The sequence below is a fragment of the Eleginops maclovinus genome, chromosome 11 (genome assembly GCF_036324505.1).
Source record: "Eleginops maclovinus isolate JMC-PN-2008 ecotype Puerto Natales chromosome 11, JC_Emac_rtc_rv5, whole genome shotgun sequence".
In the NCBI taxonomy this organism is placed as follows: Eukaryota; Metazoa; Chordata; class Actinopteri; order Perciformes; family Eleginopidae; genus Eleginops; species Eleginops maclovinus.
Genome location: NC_086359.1, coordinates 24,131,843 through 24,148,823, shown reverse-complemented (window position 1 = coordinate 24,148,823; position 16,981 = coordinate 24,131,843). Strand labels below are relative to the sequence as shown.

Genomic DNA, 16,981 nt, shown 5'->3' with positions numbered 1-16,981 from the left:
AAAAGCTATAGAGCAGAGAACAAAGCCCTCTGTTTGTAGGATGTTCTAAAGGACAAACGTTACACTTCAGACGAAGAAGAATTTATAAAAGATCTTTTAAAACTTTTACAATCCTATTGGGCATTAACTACACCTTATTCAATCAACTCAAGCAGTAGAATATTTTTGGATGACATTCTCTAACTTTCACGTATTGAAAGTTATGTTCCTTTTCATCAGACAAGGCCACGTTATCGGAGAGATAAGCTTCCCAGGCTTTAATGGAATTTGTCCGGAGGGGGCTGATGAACGAACCCAATGATTCCTGCATATGTGCCGGCTACTCGCTGAATCTCCAGAGACTCAATGCATCTGAAACGTTTGAGCAATTAGCAATTGTAATACTACAAATGAGCGCCTTTAATTGTCTGTAGTTATGTTTCTGGGAGGGTATAAGACGGAGTCCTCTGGTCTGTGCCGTCTGATTTATTGCATTTACTGTACACTGTAGAAAACGTTTATGCGAGTCAAGTGGAAGCGAGCGCTCCAGCTTATTTGGCTGATGTGTGGAGCTGTGAGTGCGTTAATATTATTCAAAGCGGTGCTTTTATCCCTGGCTTAGCGTTGTGTCCAGCTCAATTAGGCAAAGCTCATACAATTTCTCAGACACTGAGCCTCGATTAGCATCAGAGGAGCTGCTGGGCTCGTCCCACCAGCATTTGTCTTCGCTCGGTGAAAACAGAGGGTGGAGGGTGGGGGTCTAACTGGCCCATTTTCATGTGTCAGTTTGAAGAACATTAGGAAACACCGGGTGATGTGTGGATGTTTCTTGGCCATGTCAAATGCTCTGAAGCTCCTGCTGGGACATATCTCATACTCCCCAAACAAGTGTTTCCTCTTATTTAGGGGTCTCCCCCAGGAGTAGAACAATCAAAACCTGACTCTGCCACATGACCCATGAGCGAACTCGCCAAACCACGGGCAGATAAACTGGAGCAGTGATGTGGTCATGGACCAATTATGAGACAAAGCTCCCATGGGCGTGGATGGAAGACTAAAAGCTGTGTCCCATAAAAGCATGGCCTAGTTTTCCCCGCCTTTGAACAATCGTCCACAATACACTGTAGTTCAATTCCAGTTCAAGATCGTCATAAGTCTGCCTGCTGTCAGGACCATTAACACAATATGAGAACATGACTTTTCTTTCCATCTTTCATTCACACTTTCATATCATGTTTATTCATAGAGTTCCAGGTTTTTCATTTAAATGATCTCTGTTATGTTTTACTACTGAACGCACAATATAAATATTTATGTATACTCTTTGTCAATACCTCAGTTTTATGTAGGGCGCTTTATTTGAAAGAATCTCAAATTAAATGTGGTCAAAAATTACATAAATAAATAGATTAATTAGGAAATAATAATAAATAAATAAAAAACATAAATACATGAATAAATAAATAGCAATTGTATTTGCACGGTATAAAGTAAAAAGTAAACTGATCCAGGTTACCTGCTCCAAACTATAAAATAGCTGGTAAACCACCTAAAAAGTCCCAACATCAAAACGCCTCTGGTACTGCAAGACAATTTTCAGTGATTGCCAACTTGTGGTACGTTTTTGTTACATTATCCCATTATGTCCCTCTGTTCTTTTCATATTGGCAATGTTTCAACTGTGGTTAGGGCATTTTGGTAAAGAGTGTGTACACGAAGCACGCTCATTCAGAATAAATAACACTTATAATTGGAATAAAGCTCTTACAAGCTTATCTTGAAATAATATGATAACAGGCCTACTGAGCAGTATCTTTTCAATTACAAGCCATGTCTTTATTTGCTCAAAGGGCGGGCCCAAATTAGAATATTATATGCTTATATGCATTTGTTCCAGCTCAGCCGTCATGTGAGAGATTGTGTTTGTTCCAGCTTAGCTTGGAGATACAACAGCGTGGGGGTGGAGGTGACACTGCACCATGACAAAACAAGTGAAAGCAGGTTATTACCTCACATTCAACACAAGCAGGAGTGTCAGCTAGATGGTGTAACGGCAAACAAATAACAACTAAAGTATAAAGGTATGTTGTGTCTCAAAGTGTATAGACTATTGCATAATGTAGCCATATGATAAGAAACAGAAATAAAGCTGTATTTAAAAAAAAATGCCTTTAATCGGAGAGGACAGTGGAGAGTGACAGGAAAGTGGGAGAGAGAGTCGGGGTGGGATCCGGAAAAGACCGCGGGTCGGGAATCGAACCCGGGTCGCCGGCATACGGTGCAGGTGCCCCAGCCAGTTGCACCACGGCCGGGGCCATAAAGCTGTATTTTATGCAATTTTCATACCAAGTGCTTTACTAAATGGCATACATCACAAGTTAAAAACAAACAACAAGAAGTTCCCCTCAGATTCAGATGCATGCAACATAGCAATAAAATATAACATTTTAACAGGTTAAGAGACACATTGAAGTAAAAGATAAAAATAAAACACAGTAAAATAAGTAATGATTCCTAGCGGAAAAACAAGACACAAGACTAGGTGAAGCGATGCAAAGATATAAAACCCTATATGTATTATCGGATATGTAAACTGATAATACAACCTTCATAATTATAATAAAGGGTAAACTTATTAAAAGACCAAGTTAAAAAGAAATGTTGCTATTAAAATTGTTAAATAAATAATAAAAGCTAAATCCTTTGAGACCAATAAAATAAATAAAACAATACAAAAGTAGGTAAATAATAATAAGTAAAAGATCATTTAAAAGGAGGGTATTACTAATAAAAAGCTTATCTAAAAGAATGTGTCTTTAAATGTCGTGTAAAAATGTCCACTGAATTTATTAGAAATAAATTATTTCTAATTAATTAAGCATTTCAGCAAAATAAAGCACCCACATGAGAAAATATCAGACAACAGGTGCTCTGAAAGAGGCTGGAATCAGATTGGAACGGGTTGTTTGTGTGTCTGCTGCTTTGCCTCGATTAATCATTCTGTCAATACACCTTCAGTGAAAATATTCACTGCTCTGAACAACTAACAGCTAATTCCTATCTATTACAACACATGGAGGTCAGTTTACTTGTCATGCAGAGCAGCACTCAGTCTGTAGCTGAGCCTTTTTTAAACCTGCAGAATGCAGCAGTGATGAGGGGACAACTTGAAGGCTACAAAAGCACACATTAATTGTCCCTGAGAGTTTAGCCAGTGCTTCTGTTTTTATTTCATTGCTTGTTTTATATAAGGCCTCTGAGTATTGAACTCCGAGTGCACCTCTAATGGATGCAATAGCTCATCAGCCTCCCTCCCCTGTCAACAGCTCTCAGTACTTGGACAATGAACAGAAACTACAGGGTATATTTTACCTGACAGCTATGAAGCCTTACGGCAGCAACATAGCATGTTACACTTAGTGCTTGCACTTTTGTCATCTGTGAATGCATGTTTATTTGTCCACTGTATCTTCCCTAAGACAGGGCCTTCATATACTGGCTGTACAACTTGTGTATTGCCTCCAATTTTCCACTTATAATTGAAAGTGTTGTTTTGAAACTGATAAGGCTGGTAAATGAAAAGAGAAGAAGAAGAAGAAGACGAAGAAGAAGAAGAAGAAGAAGAAGAAGACATACTTTTATTAATCCCTTACAGGGAAATTGCTTTCTCCACTCTGTTGTGTTGACACACATTAAACACACAGAGGATATACATGCACAAACACAGAGGAAATACATGCACACACAACCACATGCAGAGGAGAGGTGGCAGAGCAGAGAGGCAGCCAGGTACCCGGCGCCAAGGGAGCAGATAGAGGTTAGGTGCCTTGCTCAAGGGCACCTCGGCAGTGGCCTTGGAGGAGAACTGGCACCTCTCCAGCTACCAGCTCACTCCAAGTAAAAGAGGTGCTTATGCTCAGTACATTTCATTTAAATGTGTCCCTTTGTTGATAACATTCATATGGGTTAATATACAGCATACATATGAGATTTAAAAGGACTCACTGGCATCATCGCGAAAAAATGTGGAAGTATTCAAACGTGTCAGAAACTCAGGATATGGCTGTGAGTTTTTCAAAGAGTCGAAAGTAACACTGAGTAAAAGTTGGTCCGGAGCAGTCCCAGCTGCAGCACTTCCATACTTCTCAAATGCTCCATGTCTTTCCCCCTCTTTGGACACTAGCTGGGAGTTAGGTGGCATCAAACCAAGAGGAAGAAGTTTTGAGTTCCATATTGAACCTTACAACTGCTCTTCAGAAGCCTTTGGATGGCATAATACAACTACTTCCATACCTTCTACATATGACTGTACATTTTAAATTCCAACAATTACAATGTTACATTGTTCCCATATTCAAATAAATCTTTAAAGAGGCCCTATTGTGCTTTTGGGGGTTATTCTAAAGGATTTTGTGAATGTAAATGGTGTTAAATTCTAAAATCGCTGTGTCCGCTCCAGAGGGAAGTCATCTTGTATTTAGCGGGTTGTACAGCATTAGCAACAAATAACCATGGGAAGCCCCCGCCCACCCTCTTACCTGAATCCCCTCCCGCAGCAGTGTTTTTGCCCCCCGGTTCCAGCAGGATGTCTCAGAAGATGCTGTGCTGTTTTAGGATAGAAACGTTCTAACTTCGGCCTCTGGCTGTTGCTGTGGCTCAGGGATCAGGATCATAAATTAACCCTCGCACCACTGAGTTCACTGTTACCATGGAGCTGCTCGGATTGGGGGTAGAGAGCCAGAAACTCTTCTGCAAAGGGGCGTCGCCAGCAACAGCTCATTAGCATTTAAAGCTACAGGCACAGAATCAGCACTATAAGAACAGGGCTGAAACAGAGGGGTTTATGGCATGCTATAAATCATGATCTGTTTTGCATTGAGAGTATAATAGATCACCTTTAGGAGCTCCCATAAAATGTAGCTCCTAAACAGTCATATTGTCTCATATGTTTAAAGCATATAAACCTCAATAGAGTAATTAAAATTAATCCTAGTGTGGACACGATTATGTGGAACAAAATGCATGACAACCTATCCAGAAAAACTCCCGATGCAAGTCTCACAAACAGTACAAGCAAAGGTAATTCAACTTGTCGCTTGCTTAACATGTCTCCTTCACATTCTTTTGTCAATCAATGCTTTGGCTAATCGACGGCACATCTTTGGTAACTGGCAGCATGGGGCAGCGCAGCGTGGTACAACCGGCTCAGCAGTTACGAGGATCCAGTGCAGTGATGATGAGCCCACTGTTTGAAAGAGTAATGCTCCCTGGAAGATGTCCAAGCTTTATATTACAACTATTTATTACCCTCAAGTGTTGCTGCTCTTTATCACGCCGGCCTGGACTGAATTAATATATAAAAGAGGAGAGTTGCAGCTTGCCAGGCAGCCCATTCTGCTTTTAAAGTGGAATTACCACTTAGTTTAAGAGTTCACATATGTTTGTCCTGTGGGCAGGATCAGTTGAGTTAATATTTTCTTACACATTAAGATGCCATTTTACCAAGTAAATGAAATGCCTGAAGCTGATGTTGGAGGAAGAAGCTGTTGGCATTGGTTCTTAAGCAACGATTCTCTCTGTGTTTCCGGACTCAAATCAAAGCCTGTCCAGTACTGCATGTTCCTTCTACTCCCTTTTGTGAATACTGTTTTCATCCTCTTCTTTATCTATCTAATGTCCTCTTCAACATGAAAATAGCACATCAATCTGAGAAGAAAATGTCTAAGTATTTTCCTTTTACGTTCAATTTTGTGTAACAAAGATTAAAATCCCAAGAATGACTCTTTTTGAAACTGAAATTGATCAATACTGCAGGAGAAAGAATGTGTGATACAAATGGAGCTGAAGGTCGCTCCCCTCAATGACAAAGAAAAAAAGTTGGTCAATTATTGAAAATAATTAGCGGGTATTGTTTTAAATGTATTAGATTAGATTAGATTCAACTTTATTGTCATTGCACAGAGTACAAGTACTAGGACAACGAAATGCAGTTTAGTATCCAACCAGAAGTGCAAGTAAAGCAGTAAAAGTGCAGAGAATGTATATACATATGAAGGTAGTGAAATATAAATAATAAAGGATATGAACAGCTCGAATAAGGTATGTGCAGGAGAATGGTAAAAAGTAAACAGAGATGAGTTTAAGGTATGTATAAGTATGCAAATGTTTAAATAATTTAATACAAGCATTTTTGAATAAATAAAGATTATGCAAAACAAGGGAGAATCACTGCATTTTGTGTTCAAAAGGGAATGTTTGGCACAAAAGTAACTCCATAAAAAGTGTTTATTGCTATGTTAATACATTTTGTAACTTGGCTGCGGCTACCAAACATGCTAAAGCTACAGTCTAAAGCAAACAACAACGGGCAGAATCCTAAATAACTATAAACAATCAATCTTAGTGATATGATAAAGACAAGGCAAACCCAAAGTCTTAGTAAGAAAGTAGGTGTTGTTAAATGCTGATATCTGAGAAGAAAGAACTCCTTTTATCACTATATCTTGGTCTTCTTGAGTTTTCAAACAGCAATGTTTTTGGGAGGTAGAATGTCCAGATTTCTCCGCTTCTACCACAAATATTTTGTTGAGTTGCCTCTTAGGAAAGTGTTCTCTGGTAGGAAATGTTGCAGTGTATATGTATATGGCCTTTATTTAAAAATTGAACATAGGAACTGCTAACTGACTACCTGACTGCTAGCTCAGGGACCAGTCTCAATGTCAATGTTGTCATTACTCTGTATCCATTACTTTGTGCGACACTTCATAATACGTTAATGAAAAAAACATTGTCGATCCCACTTTACTAAATAGAGATGAAGACAAAGGAAAGGTTAAATTGATTGTCATTTCTTATCTAGGCAGTTCTGCCTTTTGGAAGGCAGTCATTTACCCGCAGTCTAAAACAAACTCATCCACATTCAGACCTTGAGCAAACGCTCAGCTCAAGAAACTGGCAACCATCCAGGGCCGGTTTAAGCAATCTTTTTAATGTATCTCACACGGCATGTCCTTCACATAGAGCCACCGTACAATTCACTTTAGCTCTGCTACTTTACTCTACAGCTTAGGACTTTATATCATTCCTGGAAGTGATGCTTTGTTTATGTGGTATTACTTCCAGCGTTGTCTCACCTTAACCAGGTGCTGTGAGTGCGTTATCGTAACCTTGAAAAAACAAATTAATAAAGATGTTAAGCTATAGGTCCTAGGATGATATTGTGGGTTTGGTATTTAACATATGAAACATTATGTCAGTTTTGATGGATGCTTCAAACACATTCCCTCTTTGTGCTGTCCAGATTATGTTAAAGAACACTTTGGCGACATTACTTTTCTTCATATTTAATCACTGTGTCAAACACTGGGCCCATCCTGCCAGAACAACATCTGATGCACTATTTTCAGAAATTGACGTTGTAAAGTCCTGTTAGCTGAATATCCAGGCGTACTGATTAATCTGCACTGAAAATGGTTTCACTAATGACCTGTTCATTCACTATCCTACAGCCCATGATGCGTGTCATGGAGGTTGTCATAATGTGAAGACATCAGGGCCTGTCTAATGAAAATACCACTGTAGTGCATCGAGATGCCTTCAGCTGATTTATTCCACCCACATGGTACATGCAGACAAGTATGTTGACACTCAATGGGTTCCTAATGAACGCATGGATTAGGTTAATTAAAGGCCCCATCAGCTTAACTAGTGAGGCTTAATACATCACTGTGATTATGGTGAGACATTAGGCAGCTCAAGTGGCTCGTCCTCCATCAGGTCGTGACAGCGCTTGTTTATCTGCTTTGTTCAACACAGATAAAAAACATAAATACTTGTAGCACAGAAACCTACACTCATTCATTTCTGATAAAGGATTGTTGTCTTCTATCTGGTAGTAATACTTGCATGCAGTTGATTGTGAAATGAACGTATTTCAGTCAGAACAGTCTAAATTAGGCAGATGCTATTTGCATCTGTAGCTAAGAATGCTATTTGCACCCGGGCTACACATTAGATACTGATACTGTATCATTATTAAAGATGTTTTGGGCCTCTGGACCATCATGAATTCCCCTTTTCAGATTTGGCAATGACTCTGAATACCTATTCGGCTATTACACCCACCCCAAAAAATCTTAAACATTGTCAGTTCATGCTGTAAAGTAAGACGCCCACGTGCCAAAGTCATAACCAAAGCTCAAAAGGGGGATTCAAGATGGTCCAGAGGTGCAAAAACATTATCAGTATCTAATGTGTATCATTAGATACCTTTAACTCACTGTGACCTCACTGTGAACAAAACAATAAAAACATTTAGAGGTTTACATCAGAGATGTTTGCCTTGTTGTAGTGTTTTCGTCGCCATACTTCCTGTGTTAAGGAATAAAGGTTTCCTATACTATTCCTTAACATTAAAGCATGGAAACATGGCACAGCAGATGCATTAAATACTAAGATGAACCTGCAGCTGAGCAGAATAAGGCACTGTATTAATACTAATAATAACAGTAGGGATGTAGTGTTGCTGTTTGCTATGAATCATAGTACTTTAATTGACCTTCATGTTATCAATAATACTATAATGTCTCAATACAAAATATGTTAACTGTGTCACTAAGTCCTTTAAGTCTCTGCTCCTCATTTTTAGCCATGGATGTGTACTTTTTGCTGTAACACTGTCCATTTCCCCACTGTGGGATTAATAAAGGATTTCTGATTCTGATTGTGAGACTATGGAGCAGTGAGTTCTCTGCCAGCCAGAGGTGAGGTGTTCATCACTGTCTAAAGTGTTCATCAAGGTGTTTTTGAACAAGAAAATGCTTCCTCTATACCTGGAGTCACTTTTAATTTATTGATGTAAGTGAGAGATGGACTCACAGTTAGATGCACATTAGTGATAAGAGACTTTTCAACATATTTATATTCTAGACCCACTGTGGAGAATTATAGCATGTTAAACTGCTTATTATATCACATTCTCATTAATTCAATGTGATATTAAGTTAATAGTCACACCTTCCACAATATCAAATATTCAAAATAAAGTAATTGGAGTTGTGCAACTCTATCAACTAGTTATTTTTTCTCCCATGTGTTTCCTGCTTTTCTAAATAATTTGTTCTGGAAAATAAACCCTGAAATGAGGAAAATATGGAAAAGCATTGCCTGGTTTTAAAGCATGGCAACATTTAGCACGCCATATGCTGCTCATTTATTCTCATTGCACTCCTGCATGAAATAGAGTTAAATCATACCGACTGCTGCCACAATCATTTAAAGCCTTTTTTTATATCTCTGCTTGTTTTATGTAGTTTTCAATATAGAAAGTACCTTGAAAATCATATTAACAACACACAGATGTGTTGCTTCTTTAAATTAAAAGTGACTCCAGGTATAGAGGAAGCATTTTCTTATTCAAAAACACCTTGATGAACACTTGTGAAGAATGTGAGCCTTTAGACAGTGATGAACACCTCACCTCTGGCTGGCAGAGAACTCACTGCTCCATAGTCTTACAATCAGCATCAGAAATCCTTTATTAATCCCACAGTGGGGAAATGGACAGCAAAAAGTACACATCCATGGCTAAACATGAGGAGCAGGAACTTAAAGGACTTAAAAGACACAGTTAACATATTTTGTATTGAAAAAATAAATTAACATTTCGCACAAGCTACTTTATACAAGTGTAATTTGTATATACTATCATATGAATATATGTTTTTTTGCTCCTGTAATCTACTATAAGGCTATGTTTATGTTGCTGAAGGATATTGGCCTTTTATATAACAGTCTAAATTATCTAGAAATGTTTATATTCAGTATATTTTGTGTTTCATGTCCTTTCTAATGTAGATATGTATGTATACTTGCTGTTTGTTATTCATAATTGTATTATATAGGTTTATACATGTTTCCACCTTTACTTATTTGAATGCGTGAACACATTGCTGCTGTAACAAAATAATTTCCAAATTTGGTACCAATAAAGTACACTGACAAAACTGAAACATTGACTTTAATTAAATGTATTATATCAACACATTTCACATCACTGTATTAGGTTAGTTGAAAGCAAAAATATTAAGTTGAACCTATTATGTTTTGTTTTAACTTAATAGTATGGCTTTCAACTAACCTCAGTTATGTGAAATGTGTTGCCATAATACATTTAATTAAAGTCAAAGCTTTAGTTTTTTCAGTGTACCTCTATCTATCTATCTATCTATCTATCTATCTATCTATCTATCTATCTATCTATCTATCTGTCTGTCTGTCTGTCTGTCTGTCTGTCTGTCTGTCTGTCTGTCTGTCTGTCTGTCTGTCTGTCTATCTATCTATCTATCTATCTATCTATCTATCCATCTATCCATCTATCTATCTATCTATCTATCTATCTATCTATCTATCTATCTATCTATCTATCTATCTATCTATCTATCTATCTATCTATCTATCTATCTATCTATCTATCTATCTATCTATCTATCTATCTATCTATCTATCTATCTATCTATCTATCTATCTATCTATCTGTCTGTCTGTCTGTCTGTCTGTCTGTCTGTCTGTCTGTCTGTCTCTCTGTCTGTCTGTTCTTCTGTCCGTCCGTCCGTCTGTCTGTCCGTCCGTCCGTCCGTCCGTCCATCCGTCTGTCTGTCTAGCTGGATGTTAAAAGAGATGAAGGCGGTTCTCCTTGAAGGACGTCCAGGTGACATATCATTAAACATTGACAGAATGGACGGCGGTGTGAACGAGGTCTGCTGGCGACTGAAGCAACAAGTGCCATGTATTTTTAATGAAGCACACAGCGCTGTCAGAGAGGAGCGCTGTGTGCTTACCGTTACACTTTCACCTCCCAATCTCACATCTCCCCTGCCTCTGTTCCTGCTTTTGAGAGGATAGACAATTTTTGGGATTACATTTTGTTTGCCACCTGTGCAGACGTGATAAGTAGAGAAAATAAAGTATGTAAAATATTTATCCGTAGCCTTTCCACCGCGCTGCTTTGTGGGGGATTAAGCTGGTGAGGCATATCGTTTTTATAACAATAACAACCTACGTCAAACCAGCGGGTTTATTTTCAATAAAGTTCCAAAAATATATACATTCAATAGAATCTTTACAATTAGCTGCTTAACATTTTGACTTCGATGCCACCAGGCAGTTTAAGTTTAGTGCGGCATATACAAAGACTTGTATTAGCATTTCTGCACATAAATGTAAAATCCATGATAATGAAAGAACTGAAACATTCAATTTAATGAAATGTATTTGTGTCAACAGAATTCACATAACTGTATTAAGTTGGTTGAAAGCAATAATATTGAGTTTAATTAATTCAACTTAATATTATTGCTTACATCTAACCTAATACAATGTGGAATCTGTTGACATAATACATCTCATTAAAGTCAACGTTTCAGTATTTTCAGTGTATGTACTGCAAACTCAACACAGGAGGCTCTGGAGCTTCCTGACTTCCTCTTCCTCATTTGAAGCCTCTCAAAGGATCAGGAGCTGCAGTCTCATGAGATGACTGCCCAGAGCTCCTGAGGAGGAAATTGGACAGCAGAGTAAACAGTGTGCCAGGAGCAGCAGCTGAGTCACTGACCCTCTTAAATGAAATGTGAACCACTGAAGATGTGTTTCCGTAGGAGGAACTGATCACTGCCTGACCTTGAGGAGCGTTAAGTAAACAGGATGAGTGAATTCTTTAAAAGTGACACCATCAGGATTCTTTGTTGTGTGATACACTATTAGTCCTGGTTTCTCTCACACTAAGTGTCTTAAGGTCACCTCAGTGGATGATAGTGTTGCACCTTTACTTCAGGATGCATTTTAACACTTCACACACAAATCAAAATGGTACTTATGCTGTTTGCATGGCAAAAGAGATTTCTTTAACATAAAACCCTGGGGAAGTAAAATTGGCCAGAAAGTGTAATAAGAAAATAGGCACATAGGCAAGAAAGAATAATATATGTCTATCATAAAAGCACTTTCAAATATGCTCAGTCTTTTGTACAAACATGTTAAGTTGCCTTGTATAAACTTTACTATCCAGTAGTTCTTTCTGAAAGCTGCTGTTGAGAAATCAATGTAGCAAGAGACTAGTTACCAACATAAATCAAGGTAAATGCAGATTATGAAGCTGGAAAAAATGTCCACAGCTACATTAATGTATGTATGGGGAGAATAGCATTCTGCCATACATTTACAAAATCAAGACTCGTAGTGAAGTATACCTTCTTAACGATGTTCAGCCTTGTTTAAATTCAGCTTTTTTAGCTGAATTCTATTTTTCCTTCTTTTTTTTTGTAATTATAAGCCTTATTTTTTTGTTTTTAAGAATCCACGTGGCACGTGTCCTTGTAAGTATGCAGGTGACCTTACAGGGTGTAATGACAGCAGGCTGACAGCAGGCTGACAGCAGTGTGTGGCTGCCTCCAGCATCACTCGCCATGGGGGGTGCGCTCAGAGCTCAGTTGGGCTGTACCAAGCAGTACTTTAAGCTTTTATACATAACTTTGACATTGAATTTCAAATCAGCAGTTGAATATTGTGCAGCTTTCTTTCTTTCTTTTGGCCTAGCTTTTCATTCTCTTTAAAGCTGGTGTTTTTTTACATACAGTTTCAAGTAAAGATAAAGCTACTCTAATATTATTATTGTTATTTTACAATTAGAATTTATTGCCAGAAATTGTGATGTCTAACATTTAATACATTTAAAAAAAAATCTGAACTATTAAAAGGCAGTCTATATTTGTTATAGTTTTTCCTTCAAAAAAATCATTTTTTAAGTTGGTCAAAAAACAGTTGGCTCTCACATAAAAAGGGAGGCATGGACATGTATTAATTAACAAAACTATTAATTAAATATAGAGAACCACAATAACAACAAATCTAGTTTGTCCATTTTTCATGGTGATGAGTATTTTTTTAAAAATGTTTTATTATTAAAACAGCGGACATACAGCGGGAGAAAGAGGGCAAAAGTTCAAGGTGCAATGTCACAATGGATGCAACAGTGCATGTGCTGTAAGGGCAGCTGCAGTGAATAGTAAATACGAGTATAAATAAATAAGTATTTGATTCAACCTGCACCTCAATGCAGCACGCTCAGAAGCTATACTGCTGAAGGTAAGCAACAACAAGCTTTCAGTGGATGTTACATCACTCTTAAAATTACCATATCATTATTTTATCAGGCAGACCGGGTCTGTTTGTTAAAGATGAATGTAACAGGGCACAGGGCAAAGCTTGCTGCTGTGTTTATTTATCAAGGTTTACATTCAACAGTGCAAAATGCATTTGCAGCTCAGACAAATTAATTTACTGTAACCATTAGAAATGAAATACCTACTTTGAATCCACTTTGTCATACTTAATTGATCTTTTTGCCATCTCACATACACTGTGATCCATTATTTTTGAAAGCCTTTTGCCCCTTTGTATTGATTACACACACACACACACACACACACACACACACACACACACACACACACACACACACACACACACACACACACACACACACACACACACACACACACACACACACACACACACACACACACACGACTTTCCCACCATAGCTCCGCAAATGCCCGCAGGATACCATTGACCATGCTGCTGCCACTGAGGTGGAAGTGATTGATGCTGGAACAAAAGCTGTGACAGCGTAAATGGAGCTGAGAGTCTTGCAGCTGTAAAGTGTTGAGCTGCTGTTTCATTGTCACTATTTCATACCGTTAATGCTCAAATGTCCTGCTCTTCTGTACAGCAGAAAGGCTGCAGAAATGTAAATAAAGCTAAAGTAATATGTTGTTTAGCAAACAAACGCACAGTTAGTTAAGTATGAATTTCTTGTTCCTCCGCTACAGAAGAGAGACTTTTTCTCGGCAGCTTTCGCAGAGTTTTTTCTCTGTATGATTCCAGGATGTGTCATGAAATCACAGCAGATGTGTTGTTCTGTAGAAAAAACTGTCGAAGTTCAGTGACCCCCGCTCCTGAATCAAAGCAGCATTTTGTGACTGCTGGTTCCAATCTGTTGTGATTGAAACGGAGCATGGCAGAACAGCGTTTAGCTCATTGTCTCAATCACTCCTGAATGTCACAAAGCAAGTGTGTGGGCAGAGCGACACAAGAAGCCTGATGACTGCTGCAGAGCTGCATTTGCACATGTACAATGTGTCTCGTTAGCTTATTTAAAATCTGTCAAAATTCCAAGCAGGCTGTTAACACACATGCTGCCAGCTCAAATGCTATTCATATATCCTTTTTAATGTTGTTTACTTCTGAACATATTCCACGTTAAATGTATATTTAAGAAATGTAAAACTGCAATGATGTTTCCAATATTTTATATTGTCCTTTATGAAAGTTTGTTTTGATTCAATCACACAAACAATAATTGTGCTTTAGGTGTCTTGTTAAACTTTCAAGAACTATAAAAATGTATATATTTTACGTTTGATCCGACTGCAAATTAACACTTTCTGCACCACACAGTTCTGTAGAAAAGACACTGAATCTGGAGTCACGTGTTCCCCCATTGTAGCATGCCTCATCCCCCTACATTTCAGCCCTGTTCCTGAAGTGCTGATTCTGTGACTGTAGCTTTAAATGAACTAGCTGCTGCTGGCCGCGCCCCTTTGGAGCTGCTGCTGGCCACGCCCCTTTGGAGCGTCATGATCGCCGATGAAGAGAGTAGAAAACTAAACGCTGCCCTGATTAAACGCCATATGTTCCAAACCACATCCAGCATTATTTCTGAAGCAGTCTGGAGCTCAAACGTTTCTTTCTCTCTCGGTTTACCACAAGGACAGGACCTTTATAATAGACATAGTCTCTCCAGTGCAGCGTTAGCTCTGAATGTTAGCGATGGTTGCTAATGTAAACACAGATTATAATACTTCCAAAAAAGATAACGAGTGGTTTCAGTTTGCCAACTTTATATTAGGGACGATATGTTGGGAAGTGTCACATGGGTGGGACATTTCTAGGAGTTCAGTGTAAAGCCAGTTAAAAATAAGTGTTTATCTATTATTTGATTATTTCAGGTAATCTTAGTCCACTTTGCTATGAGCCCCGTTTTCACCGTTGTTTCTGTTGCTTCACAGGTGTGGACAGGGGGACGTCGTCACACACACAGCATGGCTGAACCGCTCCAGCATACTGTACGCGGGAGAAGACAAATGGTCGGTGGATTCCAGAGTGAGTCTGGTGACCCTTAATACAGAAGAGTTTACCATCAAGATTGAAAACGTGGACATGACGGATGAGGGCCAATATGTGTGTGCGGTGCAGACCAGCAGCCGGCCCAGAACCACCTCTGTGCACATCCTCGTGCAAGGTAAGTGTAATACTGTTCCTGTTGCATCTACTGCTACTATACTACTAAATATTAATGTTAAGATAAGATGGACCTGTAGGGAAATTCAGGTGTTTCAGCAGCAACAGAATAAGAAAAAACACCTGAGAATACAAACAAGGATATTAATATAAACACAAATAATTAGTGCAGGTCAAATACTGTATATGTTACGTGTTGTATGTGCAAATATTATTACTATTCATTGCAGGGTATTCTGCTGGGTTACATGTTTAACCCTTGGTGGTGGATCCTGATGGCTACAGGCACAAAAGATTGTCCGAGGCGCTCTATTGTGTGCCGGGGAGTGATGAGTCTGTGGCTGAATACATACTTATGCCCCTTTTCCACCAATCCGGTTCCTGGGCCGGTTCCGGCTAGAGCCTGATTGTGCTCTGGTTATTCCTGTTTCCACCAGCCGGGCCAACTCTAAGCACCAGAAACCGGTTCTTTTCTTGACCCACTCAGCTGCCCGGCAAGAAACAAGAACCAAATACGTCAGGCTTAGTTGGAGGGGGGAGATTAACCTGAGCAATAACAGTTTGTGGCAAATGTGTGTTAAAAGTGTTAACAAGCAGTAGCGCTGAGCAAAGGGACTAGAATGCGACCACACACTTTATAAAGTCAGGCAACACTAACCAGGCTCAGTGTGGTTCTGTTTATTTTACCTTACTTTAATCACCATTCACCAACTGTTATTAATCATTGGGAAGAGCAGGCAGACGTTCTCCTGTTGTTTTGTATTATTGCAGCTATCGGATGGAATCAACAAATGGGCTACTCAGTAGGGCTGCAACAACGAATCAATAAAATCGATTAGTAAAATAGTTGGCAATGAATTCAGTTATCGATTTGTTGGGTCTATGTTGTTACTCTCTGTTTGCGGAGCTGGCTACGTCACTCGAAAAACGAAAACAATCAAAAAATGGCATTCCGACCTCTATAGAGCTACAGCTATGGGTCCGACTAAAATAATAATAATAAATGTATTTTATAAGCACTTTTACAGGTGCTCAAAGTCACTTTACAAAAGGTACATACAAAGAAAGACAACAAATAAAGTAAAAGTCACATTAAAATTGAGCAATGTAACAACAATCACACATTAAAGCCAGTTTGAAGAAGTGAGTTTTTATGAGTTTCTTGAAGGGTAACGAGTGAAGTAGGACACATTGAATATTTTTTAGCAAATCTGAATATCGCCTACATTTGGGTTCTCTTGTGTTTGTCAATTTGGAAATACAGTTTTCTGAATAAAATAATGGAAAACATTTCTTTGGTGCCTTTTTTTATCCGATGAATCGATTAATCATAGAAATAATCGACGGATTAATCGATTATCAAAATAATCGTTAGTTGCAGCCCTACTACACTGGTAGACATGTCAGACTATCACAAAGAATCATAATGAAAAATATGCCGGTAAAATATGCGCGTAAAAAACAGCTTATGCCACAATATGATAGCAACAAGTGTCATGTCGTCAGATTAACTTGGGTTGCTATTTTAACATCACCTGTCTAATACCAGAGAAACTTTAAATGGCGTTGTGATGCCAAACAGTGTCAGCTCAGACTGAAACACATACACTTATGGAAAGGGGGGTATGATCAGCTGCTTGTGTGA

General features: G+C 38.5%; 1 protein-coding gene across 4 annotated transcripts in view; it reads left to right on the top strand.

Annotated features, from left to right (window-relative positions):
- The window catches only part of ntm (neurotrimin), a 422,694-nt gene that overhangs the window by 370,274 nt on the left and 35,439 nt on the right, over positions 1–16,981 (top strand). For all 4 annotated transcript variants that reach the window (XM_063895884.1, XM_063895885.1, XM_063895883.1 and 1 more), the window contains one exon: positions 15,105–15,337. In XM_063895884.1, the coding sequence (XP_063751954.1) occupies positions 15,105–15,337 (233 nt within the window). The remainder of the gene's footprint in view (positions 1–15,104; positions 15,338–16,981) is intronic.